This window comes from Fringilla coelebs (genome assembly GCF_963513975.1).
Source record: "Fringilla coelebs genome assembly, chromosome: 25".
Classification (NCBI taxonomy): Eukaryota; Metazoa; Chordata; class Aves; order Passeriformes; family Fringillidae; genus Fringilla; species Fringilla coelebs.
The window spans coordinates 7520754-7540737 of NC_140051.1; the positions used below are offsets into that span (position 1 = coordinate 7520754).

At 50.7% G+C, this 19984-nt stretch overlaps 1 protein-coding gene across 1 annotated transcript; it reads left to right on the forward strand.

The window, feature by feature from the left end:
* Window positions 1–775: 775 nt before the first annotated feature.
* Window positions 776–19288, forward strand: ST14 (ST14 transmembrane serine protease matriptase; the record flags this gene model as incomplete). The annotated part of the gene is made up of 19 exons (XM_084221541.1): window positions 776–832; window positions 8892–9051; window positions 9274–9401; window positions 9959–10029; window positions 10480–10640; window positions 11076–11111; window positions 11379–11616; window positions 11746–11885; window positions 12292–12389; window positions 12877–12986; window positions 14251–14381; window positions 14640–14744; window positions 15749–15856; window positions 16233–16346; window positions 16520–16648; window positions 17019–17205; window positions 17883–18157; window positions 18462–18598; window positions 19127–19288. 19 exons carry the CDS (start codon window positions 776–778, stop codon window positions 19286–19288), a joined length of 2547 nt encoding a protein of 848 aa, XP_084077667.1.
* Window positions 19289–19984: the final 696 nt, after the last annotated feature.

Below are 19984 nucleotides of genomic sequence, written 5' to 3' on the forward strand. Positions count from 1 at the left end.
AGCTTTCAGTGTTACAAATTATTTAAAACCTGCATTAGAATGTTCTCAGAACCCAGTTTTTCCTTTCTCTCTCTGTTTAATATTAAACCACACAGGCCCCAGAGGCTGTTGCTATGTGAGCAGCCCCTGAGTGCCACATTTGGGTGCATGTGCAGTTTCTGCAGCACTGCTGTGTTGTTCACTTTGCACTCAGTCTCTGTTAGCCAAGAGAAAGCTCAGTCCTACAATAACGTAGCCTTGCTGAGGGCAGATTTCAAGCTGAGGAAAGGGAATATTTTGCTTCTGAGTGTACCAAATGTTTTTGGGAGCATGAGGCTTGTCCCTGGGGTAAACTATCTGTTGGTGCTGAGAGTGCCCTCTTTGCAGCGGGGGTTTCTTAGCATGATAATGTTGTCACCTGAGGAGGGATGAGACCCTGGATACACAAAGCTTTTCTTAAGGAAAAAAGAAAAGCTTTGTGTATCTCTGCATGCCAGCCAGCCCTCCTACCGATTGCAGAGCAGCTTCTCTTGGTAGAAGAAAAGATTTTTCTGGTTTCATTTGCTAAAGCAAAGCTTGTGGCTGAAGGATCTCTTGGATGATGCAGAGCTGATGCAGGGCTTATGGGCACGGTGTTTTCCCTAATTTCAGTGGAGAGGAGAGGCGGGAGCGGCACAGCACCTGCGGGGTGTTTCCGGCTGCCCGCACCTGCCGGGAGCCCAGGGAGGAGGAGCTGGGCACGGTGCCCAGGCCGGAGCCACCGCGCCATGGCGGCCTGAGCCGCGCTGCCCTAGCCATGGAGCGAGGCCCCCCGGCCAACGGGGCCGGCGTGCGGTACAGCACCCAGCTGCAGGTGAGAGCACACCTGGGCGGGGGAGCTCCCAGAACACCTGCCAGCCTTTGGCCGAGCTGACTCGTCCTCTCCTCGTCTGGTTCCTTTGAGCCTGGTGGGTTCAGGGCTGCTCTGGATCCCTCAGGAAGGGGGAATTCCAGCTCACCCTTGGGTAAGGTCAGGAGAACCTGTTTGGGGGACGTTGCTGAGCTCAGCAGAGCAGAAAAAAAAAAAAACAGCTTTTGGGAAGTGGAGATCACCTGTCTGTGCCGGCTTTGGATCTCAGTGTTGGTTGCTCCAGGGGTTTTGGTTTCAGCTTAAGCTAAGGGCAGTGGGCTTGTGAGTAAAGGTAAACTCCGTGCTAGCGAGCTATGTGCAGAGCTTGGCTCTGGGTTGTTTAGCAACTGGTCCAACTAAACCTGTTCAAGCGTGATGAAGGGAGGGCTGTGGGGCTTCATTAATTAACCGCTGCATTATCAGTGTGTTCTGAGACCTGAGTGAGCTTTTTGTGTCAATCTTTCTGGCTGAGGGTCAGGCAGGAATGGCTGAGTTTTGGTTGCACCTCCAGAGCCTGTTCTGTGCCATAGAGCTGTTCAAGCACAAGGTTTTCGGTTAAAGCAGGACAGCAGCATTTCCTACCCTACCTGCAGGCTGTGTGGTATCTATCTCTGAAGCTTGGCTTTAGTAGTTATTATCTCCCAGCAACAGAGGGGCTGCTGGTTCTGGCACTGATGAAAAAGCTGGCCTGCAGCAAGAAATTTTCCCTTGCCTCCAGTCCCACTGTCCGGTGTGTGCCATGAATGGGAATGGGAAGGAGGTGCGCTCGCTGAAGCAGTTCAGCTCAAGCTCCTTGTCCCTGGCGAGGCTGGGGTGACACCTGTGGGACATGATCTTCCCTGCCTGGCTTGTTCTTGTGGCAGAAGGTAGCTTTGTGGTCTGATTTGTCTTTGTGCAGGACTGAGGGCTCGAGTGGGTCCCTTCCCTGGTTCTGGATCAGTTTTCCCCCTATGTCAGTTCAAGAGGGACTGATCTGATCCATAGCAGCTTCCCTGAAGACAGTACCTGCCCTCCTGGCAGGAAACAACCCAAGGATTTTGTCACCCATGGACTGTTGTTGGACTTGGCCCCTTATAAACATGAGAGTGGAGGAAATTAGTGGTTTTGTGAGGTCTTGTGTCTCCTGTGCTGGTAAAGGAGCTGCTGTAGTTCTTGGGCTGAGGAGAAGCTGCTGCTCTTCCTTGGAAAGGTGCAGAGTGTTTCCCTGGGGTAGTGGCTGGCAGGTGAGCTGCTGCTTGGGCCAGTTTGACTGCTGTTGGTGCCAAAAGCAAACAGGGATAAGGAAGACACAATGAGAAAAGGGCTGAGGCCAGACCTTTGCTCAGCAAATGAAAGATCACTCTGTAAAACCCTTGACGGAGCAGCAAGAGTGTTTTGAGGGCCTGGCTGTTGGGAAGGTATCGGGGCAAAGGTTCTCCCCTTGCCCAGGGTAGAATGTATAATTTCCATCCAAAGGCCGCTGGGGACAGACTGGGAAGTAATATGCCCTGCAATATCCGGGCCATGGGCTGGGAGAGGGAGGGAGAAGCCAACAGGGATGGGTTTGGCAGACAGAGACTTTCCTGGTTGGAGGTGCTCATGTTTTCATTGCTGTTGGCTTCAAACATTGGAGACCCGTGATCCTGATCCACCTCAGAACTTCAGGAATGAGTAAAGTGTCACAAGGATTGTGGAGGTTGAGGTCTGGGGCTCAGCTGCTTTGGTTAAGCTGCTGGAGGCAGTTCTGTTTTCCAGACAGTTCTGTCTGTACCAGGAAACACATATGAGCGATTTAAATGAGCTGTTTGCATCTGTGGCATGTTTCTCTACTGCTCTTGGGACATCAGTGTGTTGCAAGGAGGAATTTCATGGCCCATAGGTACACAGATCAGGGCTGTAGAGTACCTTTATTCCCAGCTTCTCCCCAAGAGCTGATAAGATTTAAATGTAAAATTCTCTACTACCACAGAGACACAGAAGCATGGTAGCTTTTTCTGAGCTGCTATGATGCAGGACAGAGCTGCACCGATCAGCCTGATGGAACAGTAAGCCAAGCCTATGCTATCTCTGCAAACATTAACATTAGTTTCTTCTACAATAAACCTTAAGGAATTTGTTTTCTCATATGACTCAGGGTGGTCACAAGACAATGTGCTGTAGAGGGTTAAGCTCAAACTTGGTATGTGAATTAGATGTGTGTGACCTGTATCTTTCACTATTGCACCTGCCCTCTGTGCCTGGAAGATGCACAGGCTGGAGGACTCTGTCCTTGAGCTATTGCCCCATATTCCCTTTCTAGTTTTGATGTCATCATTTTATAGCTTCATTGCCCTTAATACAGAACTGAAGACGAAAAATAATGCACTGGCAAAGTTTCTTCAGTGTTTTGCTGTCTGTGGTGGGGCAGCACAGCATGAATACGCCTTACGTAAACTCCGTTTCCCATGTGTGCTGTTTCCATATATTTCTTATCAAGAGTAAGAAGAGTAGTGAGAAGATGATTCTTATCAGATCTTTTTCCAGAGGAGTTGTTTGGGTTTGCAGCAAGAGTTGCTGCAGGAGTTGATTTAAGGATGGTGTAGCTGTACTTGATCTACTCGGGTGGAGTTGCACACGCTGTTTACATTTGTTTTACTTTTTCTGATGGGTAACAGAGGCGGTTTTCCCTCATACCAGCACCACAAAGCTGGTGTGGGCTTTCAACATGATCCAGGAATTCTCAGCTTTTGAAAAATACAACTTTTCTGGCTCTTTTTGCCACACAAGCCCACCCTGTTGGTCTCCTGAGCTCTGAGCTGGCTTGCTGGCTATGCCCTGAGACTGTGGCCCAGTTGACAGGTTTCATTCTTCTCCTTTCTCATGTGGTATTTGTTTTAGTTTTTATTAAACAGTACCCGAGGCAGGTGTGGCTAAAAAAGGGGAGGTGGGAATTGCCTCTTGGATACACAGGCTGGGATCTGCAAGTTGTAATTACCCTCAAGAGTCTAACCATGCAGTCCAATGGCTCTGCTTCATCTCTGACCTCCCTATGCCTCCTCCAGCCTGGCATTTTATGGGTTCCTTTTCTTGATTGTGTACATTGGTGTCAGACAGTGACTTTTTTTTGCTGTGAGGTTTTATTTGGTTGCACACCTGCTCTTTCCTTGTATGATCTGGGCAGCTTTGGCCTTGAGCAGTCCTGTGGCAGACCAGCCACAGGAAAGGGAAAGGAAGTAGGTAAATCTCATGTCTGCTGCTGGATGAACGAATTACCTGGTGTTCATAGAGGACAGGTGAAACTAATGGCCAGGAGCCCAGTCCTTCTGTGGGTCAGAGTCCTGCAAAAAGATGCAGACACCGAGGGAGAGATGGAGCACTGTTTTGGAGGAGAGGGGAACAGTAAGGGGTTTGGTGCCTGGGACACATCATCATCTGGGAGTGCCAAAAAGGCAGCCTCTGTGGGGGATGCTGATTCCAGTGGGACTCCTGCTTTGCACACATCATGCTGGAGAGCCGTATTCCATGGCATATTCCAGCCTTTCCATGATCCCTCACTGCAGGAGAATCTCTCTGCTTTCCTGTAAGATCTCCAGGGCAGAGCTGGTTCCCACCACCCCCTTGTGCTAGCTGAATTTCCTGCTGACAGAATTAGTCACTTCTGTATCTGGTTTGTCCAGTTGGACAGAGCACAGTCACTGTCTAAAAATACATTGTGTGGCTTAGAGAAGGAGGAGCAGGAGGTCTGCTCTCCCCAGGACTGAGCTCAGACTCTGTGCAGAGGAGCAGGAGCCCTCCAAGTGCTCTATAAATACTCTATGTGCACTTCTTTTCCAAGTTTCTTCATGGAGTTGGTACTCCAGGGGAAACTGAGGCATGAGAGAACTGGGGCAGTGCCTGTCTGAACTTTTCCCTGGATTGGTTTTGCTGCCACAGCTGATGCTGTGACCAGTGTGGGTCACACTCCCTGTGTGGGGAGCCTGGCCATACCAGCAAGAACTGAGTGAGGAGGAGCAGGAGGAAGTAACTGCTGCAGTGACTAAGGCAGAGAGAATACCAAGGGAGGTTTTCTGTTAATAATGTTTATTGGAGCAGTTTCCTTGAGAAGGGTGAGGCAGTCAGACCTTGAGTCACCTGGGGCTAGAGACTGTTTCTGGAGGAACCATGGACAAGGTGAGACCAGTATGTGTTCAGCTCCTTTCTAGTTTACAGCTGCCAGTGTTCAGAGCACACGAGGGAAATGTGCAGCAGCCATCAACGAAAGGAGATTAACATTGCAGTTGTCTTTTTCTTGATTTAATGGTGATCTTTGAGCTGTCTTGCATGTGATTTCGTCTGGTTTCCATCTAGCTTAGAGGATGGTGACAGGGTATTTTTCCTCCCAAGTGTTGGGCGCAAAGGGAATGTGGAGCACAGGGAGTGAGAGGGGCAGAGGCTGAGCTGCTCTTGTGGGGCACAGTCTAGTCTGGTCCTCAGGTCAGACGGGTGGTTTCTGTGCAGAGTGTGGGCAGGGAGGTTTCAGCCTCTTAGAGTTCAGGACATGGGGCCTCATCTGAGACCCTCTGCATGGCCTGATTCATCATTCCAGCAGTGCTTGTGGGAGGCTTCAGATTCTTCACTGAGTATTGGGAAGACTTTGCAGGAATGGCTGTTGCTCACCCAGGGTGTGATGGGTGAGGCTCTTCACACAAGTGTTGTCTGAGGAACATAATGGCATTCATAAGGTATGGGAATGGGAGAGGATGAGAGCTGGAATACAACACAGAGGGTGAGGAGGGAGGGAAGCCTCTTTGGATCATGCCTCCTATCTGCTTGTAGTCATAGGATAACTTCTGGCAAGTAGCAGTGTCAGTGGCTGCTTGTGCACCTTGTACTGGAGGAAAAACAAAAGTAACCTTTCCCAGAAGTCCCTGCACTCCTGTCACTTCTATATTGCTGCTGGCTCAGCCTTGGAGCAAGAAAAATCTGATGAAGGCATGCTGTAAACTCACAGGTTTAACATTTTTCATACTGTTTTTTTTTCCAAGGAAGGCAGTGAATTGCCTAAAGAAAGAGTGCATGGTGAGTTTTCCTGTCTTATTTTCGTTGCTCCCAGGAGCAGTGCATTTGCCTTGTGTGCTGGAGACAGAGGGGAGCTCTGTTTGCCTTCTGATTTAATCACAGCAATGATTTTCTCCCTGGGAGAGTTTTCTCTCTGCAAGGACACAATCTTTAGCTTAAAGGGGGTGTTACAATGCATCAGCCACATTGTTGTGTAGTGTCATACAGCAGGAGCTCCTGTTTGCTGCTGGCCCTTATTTTTTTCTGGCAGTTTGGTGAAACGGAAGTGTATGATTTCTGCAGAGGGCTGAAGGTCCCCGCAGCTGAAGAGTTTTCTTGTGGAAAATTGGTTTTCTTTGCAGTTCTTCCTTGCTGGCTCCAGGAAGTCTGGGAAAACTGATAGATCAGTTAAGCGCCTGAGAATGTCTTCTTGCCATAGGCTCCTGCAGATTTTAATAAAGAATGAAATACTTTGCTTCCTGCCAACAGCAGCAATGTCTTGGAAGTCCTGAAAAGGCTCTGCATTGTGAGCAGCCCTGTGGAGGGAGAGAGGATGTGTTTGCAAGTTTTGTGGCCAGTTTCTTCTCTTTACCAGGTTTTGGGGGGGGGGGGGGGGGTTATTTCATGATTGGAAAACTGGTAGGAGCTAGTTTGGAAGACAGTATGTCAAACTCCAGGTAGTCTTGACTTTGATTGAAGAATTTCTTGATTTAGGATGTCTCTATGTATTTAAGCTTTATTTTGTGTGTCATCTGTTTCAAAGTTTCCTTTGGTTATATCTTCAAGCTTTTCCTGTATGATCAGAAGCCAAACAGGATTCAGAGCATTCCCATGGGATTGTCCTTTGCAGCCCTGCTAGGTCTCTTTATTTTGGAGGTGGGTGGATTTTGGGGATGGAAACAGTTCTTTCTGTCTAGCCTTAGGCAGTAAAACTCAAAAATGAATGAAGGCTCCTTCCTTGAACCGCCAAATGATAAACCGGGAGGATTCTGAGAGCAGGTGAAATGAAAACTGGTGGGTTGCTCTGGTCTTGGTGGTCTTCTGCTGTTTGCAGAGGATTAAACTTACAGAATCCTTGATAAAAACTCGGAGTAAGGCGCCTGCCACTTCCCTTTCTGTTGTGAAGGGCCCTGGGCAAATACCGCAAGGAGAAGAGGCTGCAGTGGGATGTGGAGCGTAGGAGGAAAGCACAGGCATTGGGTGAAGAAAAGGACAAAAGTGGGGGAATGGTTCAAGTGGAAGGTGAGCTTTCCTGCCAGGCAAGGCTGAGAAAAGATAAGATGAAGTACCTACTGGAAGTTCAGTGAGGAAATTCAGTGAAGATGGCTTTTTCCTTATGTCTGTACAGCAGGCTCAGAGATCTCTGTTTTAGCAGGATCCCCTTTGCTAGTTGTTTTTCATAGAATCCCAGAGTGGTTTGGATTGGAAGGGACCTTAAAGCCCATTCAGTCTCACCCCCCTGCCATGGGCAGGGATGCCTTCCACTAGACCAGGCTGCTCCAAGCCCTGTCCAGTCTGGCCTTGGACATTGCCAGGGATGAGGCAGCCACAGCTTCTCTGGGCATCTATGCCAAGGCCTCACCACCCTCAGAGGGAAGAATTTCTTTCCAGCCCTGCTATCTTTTCATTTCAAAGTCATTCCCTTGTGTTCTATCAAGTTATATCCCCCTTGTCCATATTTTTCCTGAATTTAGGGCCTTGTGACATTTGCATCGAATTAACCGAAGCTGTTAGGAGTAGGTTTGTGTGAGCCCTCGGCTGAGAGAGGACAGGCAGAGTCTGACCCTGTGTTTGTGGAGACAGCATTACCCTTCTGGCGCACGGGGCACGTGAAAATGCTGTGGATTTGCGTGAGTCCGCACTTTGTGCCGTGGTGTCCATTCTGAGGTTCCAGAGCCCAGGAAGTCTCTGAATGCCTGCTAAGGAGAAAATGGGAAGGTAGTGAGCAGAAAGGTGAGGGATCCTCCTGTTTTGGGCCTTTGCAGCATGTGCAGAGCCCTTCCTGCCCAAGGGAGGTACAGATCGGAAGCAGATGTGGTGAGCTCTGGCCACACCACTGCCAGTGCTGGCAGGAGAGGCGGTGCCAGGGTGGGTGCGGATCCAGGCCCCCACAATGTCCAACAGTACCAATGATGCTGTGTGGGATCCTCAGAAAATGTTTGGATCTGCAGCTGTCCAACCCTCCCCAGGTGAGAGGTACATATACACAAGTAGAGCAAGGATGGAGGAACAGAACAGAAGGTGTGAGAAAGGGAAACCTTGGGATACCAATGGTTTTACAGCTGATATAGAGCTCAGGTTTTACAGCTGATACAGAGCTCGATGCTTCAACACATCTTCCAGTTCCTCACTCAGCCCATTATGATGACAGCAAGAGCTGTGTCATTCCTCATTCCTCTCTTCCATCTCTTGTCCCAGGAGCATAGCTGCCTGTGGGTTGTGGGGATGTTTTGTGTGTTCTTCTTAGTTTTTTGGTTTATTTCTTTTAACAAGTATTTGTGCTGGATGAGAGATTCCAAGCAGAAACACAGGAGTGCTGGTGGCTCAGGAGGCATGACAGAGTGCTGTGAAAATGTAAAGGAAGGAAGCAGCTTGATTTCTTCTATTAGGGAAATGCTATTTATAGCATGCTGTGCCCCATGAGCTCTGGGTGACACACCTGCATGCAGCGAGCACTTTGTGGGGGTGAATTTTTCTCTGCAGTTTCATCTGCTGAGGCAGATCTTGGAGCTTGTGGGCTTGTGACCTGCCATGGTCACAGGAGGGTGTGTGGACTTGCCCCTGAGTTTGCTTGAACTCCTGACCTTATATTAGGTCCAGAAAGGAATTAGGTGTGTGCAGAAAAGCAAAGAAGAAACTTTCAGGGTTTGTCCTGCCATGGCTGTGGAGCTGCCGACACTGAGGTTTGCCCTCAGTTCTGCCGCATTCCTTGTCCCCAAACCTGCTTCAGGCTGCTCTGTGGCTGGACCTCCCCAAGCCAGGCTTTGAGAACAGCTTTCCCACTGTCCTATCTTCCCTTCTCTCCCAGGACATGAACAACCTGGACGAAGGGGTGGAGTTCCTCCCTGCCATGAACTCCAAGAAGATGGAGAAGCGCGGCCCAAGGCGGCAGGTGGTCATCACTGTCCTGATCATTGTTTTTCTGCTTGTCTCCCTCACCAGTGGCCTCCTGTTTTGGCACTTCAAATGTGAGTGTGTCGTCTGGTGGGTGGTGACATGTAGGGTAACACCCTGGGAATGTATCCATCCACGTGGAAAAGCTTTGTTACCCAGTGTTTCTCACATGTGTCCTCTCAAGCTCTGGAGACACCATTTCCACCTCCCTGCCTGAATTGCTGTCATTGGGGATCTGCTGTGACACCAGTTCCAGTTCTGACTGCCCTTCCTGACTCTGAGCTGTTCTCTTCCAGATAGGAGCACACCTGTCCAGAAGGTTTTCAATGGCCACTTGCGGGTTCTGAACTGGGAATTCCTGGATGCCTATGAGAACTCCAGCTCTCCAGAGTTCAGTATGCTGGCCAGGAAGGTGAAGAGCACGGTAAGAGGTTTCTTGCCTTCCTCCTTCTACAAGCAAGGAATTTGCCTCTTGCCCCATGGCCATGGGGATATGCCATGTAAGATTCCTTGGAGCTTTCCCTGCTCGCTATGTCACACTGGCTGGGAGCAGGGACCTTCTTTGGAGCTGGATCTTGACATCCCAGCTCCAGCCCAGTGCCATGGCATCTCCCAGCGCCATAGGAGCTGCCAGGGCACGTCCCACAATCACTGGATGAGTCAGGGCCAGGATCTGAGGTAAAAGGCTGTCTAAAAGAGGCTGAAGCTGTGGCTGGTCTTGCCTCTTTCCTCAGACTTGGGTATTCACTTCCCCCAGGGAAGAGTGGGTGAGCTGAGTCAGAACAGGCTGCGATGGGCAGCTCTGTGCTCTTCTGGGGCTCTCAACTCTCCTTTCTTTCTTTGGCTCTGCAGATTCCTGCACACAGGGATGCCAGGTATGTGGCCTGGTTTTCCTTTGCAGGCTTGTAGCTCTGTCTGTCTTTAGCCTTTTCCTTTTCCTCACTTCTAGACATGCTGAACACCTCTTTTTAACCCTTTCAGGTGGAGGAGATCTATAAGAATCATGCTGATATTGGTCCTTACCACAAAGAGACAGTAATCACTGCCTTCAGGTGAGTATTAGGCACTGCCTGAGCCCCATCTAGGATGCCAGGATATCACACCAGCCATTTACCCTCCTTCCCAGGATGCTGGGATGGAAGCACCCCAGTAGTCACCCTGAGTGACACAGGAAAGGGTGAGCAGCAAAAAGTGACCTGAAAATGCATTTTATTTTCTGCCATATGACTTGGGAAAAATCAAGGTATGCTGCACGAGCTGCAGTGGGTGGTGCCTGGCAGCATTGAGAGAGACTCCTCAGGCTGGCAGGGACCTTTGCTCTTTGCTTAACTTGTCATTGAAACTCTCCCTTCCCTGTGGCTAATCAAGGCTCCCTTCCAAAACTGGCTAATCAAGGCTCCCTTCCAAAACTGGCTAATCAAGTAGTCTGGCCCCTTCTTCTAGTGCTTTTGAGTCCTCCCATGTCTGTCCTTGCTCTCATCCCACAATTACCCTTTCCACAGTGAAGGCAGTGTCATTGCCTACTACTGGTCAGAATTCCTTGTGCCCAAATACCGTGAAGAAAGCCTGAACAGGGCAATGGCTGACAAGCAGAGCCTGGTGCAGAGGTGGAACCCCCGCCTGAGAAACCCCATGCTGAAGGTGGAGTCAGTCATTGCTTTCCGTGAGTATTGATTCCGCTGTCCCTCGGCCTCTGCATGGGATCAGGTGGGATATTTCTCTGGAAGGAGATGGTGCTGGTTACAGCCTTTTCATGAGAAAGCCAGCCCTGAGGGTGGTGTAAGGACCTGGATGTCACAGCACAGCTTAATGGGATGTACAGCCTAAAGGGGGCTGCATGGACCTGTTCTCCTTTGCTGAAATGTTCTGTGTTGTCCTCTGAGCCCAGGGAACAGGAACAAGGATGAGCTCTCCCTCTGCAGAGGGAAAGTTTGCTCCCTCAGCTCCCAGAGGCCAGGAAGGAGCTCTCCTGCCAGTTTGCAGGGAGAGATACCACAAGTGAGGCCAGATCAATGACAGTCTGAGGAACAACCTCAGCTTTGTGCCCAGGGATTTCCCATAGCCCAAAGGGTGATGTCTGCTCTGTTTTTTCTTGCAGCTGTGGACCCCAGTATAGCTCACTCTGCCCGGGACAGTAAGTACAGTTCTTCCATCTCAGTGGTCTCTTTAGGGTAGTGTTTCTCTTGCAGGATGGGGGAGGGTGTGGAGAGAGTTCTCTGCATGCAAGGCAGACCCCAGTGTTCTTCTTGGAGCTGGCTTGGGGTTGGACAGACTGTGGCACAGGCCTTGCTGCTATCCAGGAATAGCCCTGGGGTGGCCTGCAGGAATTATTCTCTGCATCCCAGGGAAAGGCAGGGCAAGGCTTCTTTGCCCTGTTAACTGTTCCCTACTCTCTGGGCAGACAGCTGCATGTTCTCCCTTCACGCCAAGGAAGGGGAGGTCACCAGTTTCACCACGCCGGGCTTCCCCAACAGCCCGTATCCCAACAATGCCCTCTGCTACTGGGCATTGAGGGCAGATGCCAGTTCCAGCATCAGTCTCACCTTCAAGACCTTGGAGCTGGAGCCATGCAGAGATGACAGTGACTACATCAAGGTGTACGACTCTCTGAGCCCCGTGGAGCCCCATGCCTTGGTTAGGTGGGTGTTCCTGTATGGCACCAAGTCCAGGGTGATCCTGAGATGTCCTGCCCCTGCTCAGAGCTCAGCTGTGCTGCTGGAGACTCCCTGTGCAGCAGTGCCTTACAAATTCTGTCCTTTGCTTCCTAGGCTTTGTGGGAATTATGCCCCATCCTACAACCTGACCTTCCTGTCCTCTCAGAACGTCATGCTAGTCACACTGGTTACCAACAAGGAGGGGCGATTCCCTGGCTTTAAGGCTGAGTTTTTCCAGCTCCCAAAGATGAAAGGTGAGCAGAGGCCTTGGCCTGTTTCCCCCTGTCTCCCTGCCATGAGCAGCTGAACAGGGAGGTGGCTGTGGCTGTGGTCAGTTTGTCAGGGATGTTTCCAGGGCTGGAGCACCTGGAAGCAGGTCACCTCTTGGCGCTTGCCTTGCCCACAGTGTTCTTGACTGCAGTAATGATGTTCCCCAAGGAGGAAAAAATGAGAATTATGTTGGATTAGACATGCAGATTGATGGAAGCTCCTAATTGATCTCCTGGGTTTCTTTCAAGCCTTGGAGCAGAGCTGCTCTCTCCAGAGAGTGGCTTAACCATGTTAGAGACTGTTGCCACTGCCTCCAATGACAGCCAGCTGAGGCTTGGAAAAACCACATCTAAATCTCTAATTTGTTATTACCTTCCTGCTTGTTTTTAGCCTGTGGTGAGACCCTGAAGGGAGACAGCGGCACCTTCACAACTCCCTATTACCCAGCACACTACCCACCAGACATGGACTGTGTCTGGAACATTGAGGTGAGATGGGCCCTCTCTTTCCCTTAACAAGTCTGTCAAATGACCCTGGTCATACAGGACATGGTGCAAGGGAGCTCACAGCAGCTGGGGCCCAGAGGATCCAAGTCTGGCATGATTGAGGGAGCCTTTAGAAACTGGGGGCAAAGGCAGAAGAGGTTGCAAGAGGCCTGAACCCCACAGAAGCACATGAAAAATCCTGTAACTTCACATAAGAAGGATGAGAGTGTGGGCTTTGGGACAGGCCAGTTACTGGCTGTTGACCAAAGGTATGGCTTCCATCCCTCTGTATGCCTGTTCCACTGGGGATTCTGGAGCCAGGGTAACTCAGTGACTTTTATGAAGCTGTTTCTTTTCCTGCTGGAAAACTGACTTCCCCTTTTTAGTTATCTTCTGTCCTCCCCCCAAGCAGAACCCTCTTCCTATGAAACTATTTCTTTATTCTTGCTCCAGAAAGGAACATCCCCACTGACTGTGCTTCCTTTTGCAGGTTCCCTCTATAAAGAATGTGAAGGTGCGTTTCAACATGTTCTTTGTGCTGGAGCCGGGGATCCCAGTCAGCTCCTGCACCAAAGACTATGTGCAGATCAACGGCACAAGGTGGGTGTTGGGTGGCTGAACCCATGGAGTTGCTTCATTTAGTTACACACTACCTTGTGCTTTCCTTAATCTCCTGTGGGAACAAGTGTGCTGGTGCTCTGAGGGCTGGGAGGAGGCAGGAGGGTGCCCAGTGTAGCAGGCACAGGGCCTGCAAGGCCTCCCTGACTGTCAGCAGCCTAAGATAGGAAATGCCTAGTCATGATGACTGGACCAAAAGAAGCCCCTCTTCTGCCTTCAGACCCTTGTTATCTCTGTAACATTATAGGTCACTTTCGCCTCCACCCTTACTATTGGACTGTTTCCTAAAACTCCTATACTCCATATAAACCCCTACTTTTGCCCAATTCAGCAGAAGGGTCAGTCACTGAGACCCTTTGCAGAAGCTGCCAATAAAGTCATCTCTGTGGAACCTCACACAGAGCTTTTCTTCTCTCTCCCTGCATCTGCCAAAGGCACTTAGCAAGCAAAAGAGCTGAAAATCACTAATGAGCTGAAAATCACAAAAGAGCTAATCTCACTTAAGAGCTGAGCTTGCTAAGATTACCTGTGGCCCTGGAGCCTGCCTGAGGGGCCCGGACAGGTTGTGCTTAACTGGACTTCTCTGTTTGGGACACCCATGGCAGCCATTTTCGGGGGAGACCCCGAAAACCCCAGAGCCACCTCAGCCCAGGACTGCCTCATGATGAGTGGGGAGCCCCACACTTGGTTCTGTGGTTTGCTTGAATGAGCAGCTCTCCATTCTCAGGGCACTCATATCCTGTGATGCATTCCCAGATGCATTCCCCAGCCTGATATAAGCTGGGCCAGAGAGAAAACTTAGGATCTCAGAGGCAGGTGATTAATCTTGTTTCACAATGTTTTGGACAAGGGAGCTGACCCTGCCTCAGAGAGAGGATTTCAAAGTCAACACCTGCCTCTGCAGTGCTGTTCGCATACATGATCCTATCTGCCCATGGTGAGATGGGATCCTGCATGAGTCCAGTGTATCTGAGATCAGACACATCATGGGACAGGCAGGGATATGGAAGAACTTGTTCCCAGTCATTCCTAAAGTCTCAAACTGGTGTTTACAACTGGCCCAAACCTTCTGCCAGCAGCAGCAGAATTTGGACCCTGAGGCCCAGCAGTCTGTGCTGGGATCAGACCTGCTCCCTGCTCTCCTGCCCCCTCAACTTCCCAAGTGTGGAGGGAGATCAGGGATAGAAGGAGGTTTTCTTGGTGCTGACCTCCAGCCCTTTGACTCCTCTTTGCTCTCTCCCCGCAGGTACTGTGGGGAGCGCTCCCAATTTGTGGTGGCCAGTAGCACCAACAAAATCGAGCTCCGATTCCACTCGGACCAATCCTACACAGACACAGGCTTCTCTGCAGAGTTCCTGTCCTACGACTCCAGTGACCGTGAGTTGAAACCCTGGGGCTGAGGTGGGGAAAGTGATTTCCCTGAGATGTGGAGCTGTCACTCCTCTGTGTTTATACTGCCCTGTAAACTGGGAAGCAGCCTTTTCCAGGGGCATAGCAGCATGCCTTGCTTTCCTGAAAACCTCCTGGTCTTCCTGTTGTGTTCTGCTGTAAGCAGGCATAGAAAACTCTACAGAAGGGATGTAGAGGGGACACCAAGAGGGCTCATGTGGGGTTTTGTCCCTTTCTTCCTCTCAGCCTGCCCTGGCAAGTTCACTTGTAATACTGGCCGCTGCATCGACAGGAGCATGCGCTGCGATGGGTGGCTGGACTGCGTGGACGGCAGTGATGAGAGGTCCTGCAGTAAGTCCAGCCTTTGGTTTCTCTTTGGCACAGCATGGGAAAGGCCATGATGCCCTGGGGTGGTTAGGCTTGTTCTGGGTAATGTGACTCAGTGCTGGCTAGAACCAGCACTGCCGCCCTCCTCCAGGCTGTGAGACTCGGTGCACAATTTGGGATCCCTTCTCAGCCTAAGAGCTGTGGGCTCCTGCTAACCCAGCCCTCTCCCAGTGTCATCGCCCTCTCTTTCCCATTCCTTCCAGCTGGGAATGTGTTTTTCTGTGTAATCCTGCTGGTTGTGGGTTTGGCTGAGCTGAGTGGTATGGAGGGACACATTTCATTACCCAGTTGGACAGACTTTGCAGAGCTCATCTGGAAAACCCATGGGACACACAGGAGTTGCTTCTTTGTGCAACAGGTTTTCCTCTTGGATTAGCAGAGCTGTCCTATAGTTAATGTTATTGTCCAGGGTCTGCAGTTTATTAGAGAGGACAGGGTGCCCTGGTTTGGGAGGGGCAGTTTTCTGGGGAAGGATGTGCTGCTGGCCCATGATCCTGGTTTCTCAGGTGCTTTCCCACTGCTTGCAGCAGTTGCTTTCCTTGCCTCTGGCTGTCCTGCTGTTGTGATGTCAGCTTCAGCCTCCACTGCCTCAGATACAACAGCTCCAAATGGCTTTGTTCTCCAGAGAAGTGGAAATACTGTATAGTGTATTTATGTACACATGCATGGTCCCGCGCTGGTCGCTGGGGTTCCCAAGTGCTTGCACACCCACTGGGAGAGCTGCCATGGTGGGTGGGTTGCTGGTGACTCCCACAGGTGCCTTTGCATGCCTCTCCCCTAATTTCTAGCATTAGAACAGCCTTCCCAGGGAAGTCCCCATCCCTGGAGGTGTCCAGGGAATGACTGGACATGGCACTCAGTGCTCTGGTCTGGTTGACAAAGTAGTGATTGGTCTCAGGTAGGACTTGATGGTCTTGGAGGTCTTTTCCAACCTAAATAATCCTGTGATTCTTACTCTGCTCTTCCAGCCTGTACCGAGCAGCAGTTCAAGTGCCAGAACGGCTGGTGCAAGCCCAGGTTCTGGGTCTGTGACAACGTGAACGACTGTGGCGACAACAGCGATGAGCTACAGTGCAGTGAGTGACTCATACTGCGGGCATAAAGGGCTGAGGGCTCAAGCAGGGACACAGGGGGCGATGAGGGTGATGGGGGCTTGTGGAGTGGAGGGAAGTGCTGTGCTGGAAATGAGCAGGCAAAAAAACTCAGGCATGATGAGTGCTCACCTGATACAGGTGAATGAGAGCTCAGAGGAAAGAAGGATGAGCAGAGGTGTAGGAATGGAAAGGCCTGAATAAATGAGTGGTGGTGTGCAGTTTGGAGAAGAGATTGGAGACACAGTATTTTGGAGCTGCAGAGGCTTTATTTGTCTCGGGGAGGGGAGCTGGGCACAGCTGTGTGCTGAGGTGCTGCAGGATTCATGCCCAGCCCTCAGGAGCTGCTCTCTGTCCCCAGGCTGTTCAGCTGACAGCTTCAAGTGCAACAACGGGAAGTGTGTCCCCAGCACACAGAAATGTGATGGCAAGGACGACTGCGGGGACGGGAGCGATGAGGGCAGCTGCAGCACAGGTGAGGGTTGGCTGCAGGGTGACTGCCAGCAAACGCAGCCAGCCTTTGGGCTGGGCACCCTCATGTGTGTGTTTGCATGGGGTGTAAATGCTCTGGGGTTGGGCAGAAGAGGTGGACTTGATGTGACCTCCCCAGAACTGGGGCTAACCCCTGTGCCTCCGTACTGCCTGCAGCAGGCCAGACTACGGTCCCCTGCAAGGAGTACACGTACAAGTGCCGCAGTGGACACTGCATCAGCAAACAGAACCCTGAGTGCGATGGGGAGCAGGACTGTGAGGACCACTCTGATGAGGACAACTGCAGTGAGTGCCTGAGGAATGGGGGAGACATGGGGCTCTGGGCTGGGTCTCTCAGAGAAACACCCCAGTGTGGCAGAGAGAGCATGTTTCTGTGCAGGAGCTTGATCTGGAAATATCCAAGCCACGCTCTTTAGCAGCCTGTGGGGTGTCTGTGTTATTCAGGAGGGCTTAGATGGGTAATACAGGGGCTTATCTCCCCTTTACAGAGTTGGCCAGTAAATGTTGTAGCTAATTTAGCATCTGTGCAGAGAACATCAGCCCTTTCTGACATGTGTAAACAGGATATTTGTGCTGTCAGATGTCCTGGAGGAAGAGGGGAGGCATGGGATAGGTACAGGAGAAACCAAGCACCCCTTCTCCTTCTCTGCTGTAGACTGTGGTCTCCGCTCCTACGTCAGGAAGTCACGGATCGTTGGTGGGCAGAACTCGGATGTGGGAGAGTGGCCGTGGCAGGTCAGCCTGCACGTCAAGGGCCAGGGCCACATCTGTGGGGCCTCGCTGGTGTCAGCAAGCTGGCTGGTGTCAGCAGCACACTGCTTCCTGCCACTGCAAGGCATCAGGTACTGGCCTCACATCCCTGTGCTTCCAGGTATTTCACAGAATCACAGAATAAGCTGTGTTGGAAGAAACCCTCAAGGATCACCGAGTCCAGCTCCTGTCCCTGCACGGCACCATCCCCGAGAGTCGCACGATGTGCCCCACAGTACCATCCAAATGCTTCTTGAGCTCAGTCAGGCTTGGTGCTGTGGCCACTGCTCTGGGGAGTCTGTTCCAGTACCTGACCACCCTTTGAAGAAAAGAGTTTTTTCCCGATACCCAGCTTAAACCTCCCCTGACACAATTTCTGGCTGTTCCCTCTGGTCCTGTCACTGGGCACCACAGAACAGATATCGGTCTGCCCCTCTTCTCTCCCTCACACAGGAAGTTGTAATTGCAATGATGTCTCCCCTCAGTCTCCTTCAGGCTGAACAGACCAAGTGCTCTCAGCTGCTCCTTATACAGCTTCCCCTCAAGGCCCTTCACCATCTTTGTTGCCCTTTTTTGGAAACTCTCTAATAGTTTAATATTATTCTTATATTGTGGTGACCAAAACCACAATATTCCAACACTGACTCTGAGAGGCCACAATATTCCAACACTGACTCTGAGAGGCATTCCTCAAGGAAACTGTTTGTGGTAGTGAGCAGTGCTGTCTCCAAGATGAGGTCTCACCATGTGTTTCATGGCCCCCATGCAGGTATTCAGACCCCAGCCTATGGACAGCCTACCTGGGGCTGACTGACCAAGGTGACCGCAGTGGCCCCAATGTGCAAACCCGCAAAATCAAGCGCATCATCTCCCACCCCTTCTTCAATGACTACACCTATGACTATGACATTGCTGTGCTGGAGCTGCAGAGCCCTGTCACCTTCACGGCCGTCGTCCAGCCCATTTGCCTGCCCGATGCCACCCACAACTTCCCTGTGGGCAAGGACCTGTGGGTGACTGGATGGGGAGCAACTGCAGAAGGAGGTGAGCACTGGCATGTGATTTGGTGCTTCACTGATGTATTTTAAACAGGTTGCCAGGAGAAGCTGTGGCTGTCACATCCCTGGAAGCATTCCAGGCCATATTGGAGAGGGCTTGGAGCAACCTGGTGTAGTGGAAAGTGTCCCTACCTGTGGCACAGGGTGGAACAAGACAGGCTTTAGTTCTCTTCAAATTCAAACCACTTTGAGATTTTACAAGTCTATGATTTATGTGTTTCTTGAGGGAAAAAACGGGGAGTTGTTTAAAAATGTGTATTTTTACTTAAGATGCTCTTTCATTTTGGCAGGCACAGGAGCCTCCATCCTGCAGAAGGCAGAGATCCGGCTCATCAACCAGACTGTGTGTAACCAGCTCCTGACAGACCAGCTGACGCCACGCATGATGTGCGTGGGGATCCTGACCGGTGGTGTGGATGCCTGCCAGGTAAGGCAGCACCTGGATTTAGTGCTGGTTATTGGTTATTAGGCAGGGAGACAGGCTCAGCCCTGCTCATTCTGGTGTTTCCACTTATATTTACATTTTTAACATAAAACAAATCTATAGGAATTCTCCTGGATTCAGAAAATGAGCGGATTACAATGGGCGCCAGCAGCAAGTTGTGTTGATGCATGACTTACAACTCAAAAACTACAGCCCAAAACCACAGGATTTAGACTCCATCTCACCAGATACGATATACAGCCATACACCAACTTCTGGCTTTTATTCAGAGTCTTAGTTAGCAAGCCAGGCTGCTTGACTGGTATTTTTTAGCTCTTTGCTCTGGCACAGGGGCTCTTATTGCCATGCTTAAATATTTGTTTCAGGAAATGGCCAAAAAAATTGTAATGACAGCTGACTTAGACGGGGTTTACTGATTATTTCTTGCTCAGTTTTTCTGATTGACTTTAACACTGTGCACAGGAGTGATCTATGGGGTTGGTGCTTATGCTCCTATGTTGTTCTGTGCAGGGAGACTCTGGGGGGCCCCTGGTCAGTGTGGAGCCCAGTAGTCGGATGTTCCTGGCCGGCGTGGTGAGCTGGGGTGATGGCTGTGCCCAGAGGAACAAACCTGGGGTGTACAGCCGGCTCACAAGCCTGCGAGACTGGATCCAGGAGCACACAGGCCTCTAGGGGTGGATCCCTGCCTGGACACCTCTTGGACAGCGCTGGCTGGAGACACTTGGCAGTGCCAGCCATACACAGCCTCTACTGTGAACTTCAACCCTCCCTCTACCTCGCTGCGAGCACCTGGGACTCTATGTGCAACCAGAGCTGATGGTTTGATTTAGCCCTTAGTCTGAGAAATCCATGTTTGGAGAAGTTTCCCTTGGGGGGGGTAAGCTAGTGCAGCTCCCATGAACAATTTGAATGAGCCATCATTCAAGATTAAATATAGTAATAAACTTAAAAAAAAAATCTTATTAAAAAAAAAGACAAACAGTTTGTGTTTAGAGGCAAACTTTATTGGACAAGTTCAAAAACAAGGTTTCAGCATATATTCTGTCATGGATTTGTTTTCAAACAGCCGTCCATATCCTTTCTCTGGTGTCCAGCCATAATGGAGGTCTTACCATAGTTTTGGGGAGATTCCCTTTGGAATCCCTCCCTTGTCCTACACAATGGTCTCCTCCTTCTGTCCTCTGTCCAGCTCTGCTTCTGGCATGGCCAAGTCTAGTATTGGGGGCCTGAAAGAGACATGTGGGCTGAAACACCACCACTCACCCTGAGGGAAGCCACGGGCAGAGCTCAAAGCCATTGCTGACCCCAAAGAAAGCCAAAGGCAGGGCTCAGACACTATCACTCGCTATGAGGGAAGCCACAGGCAGA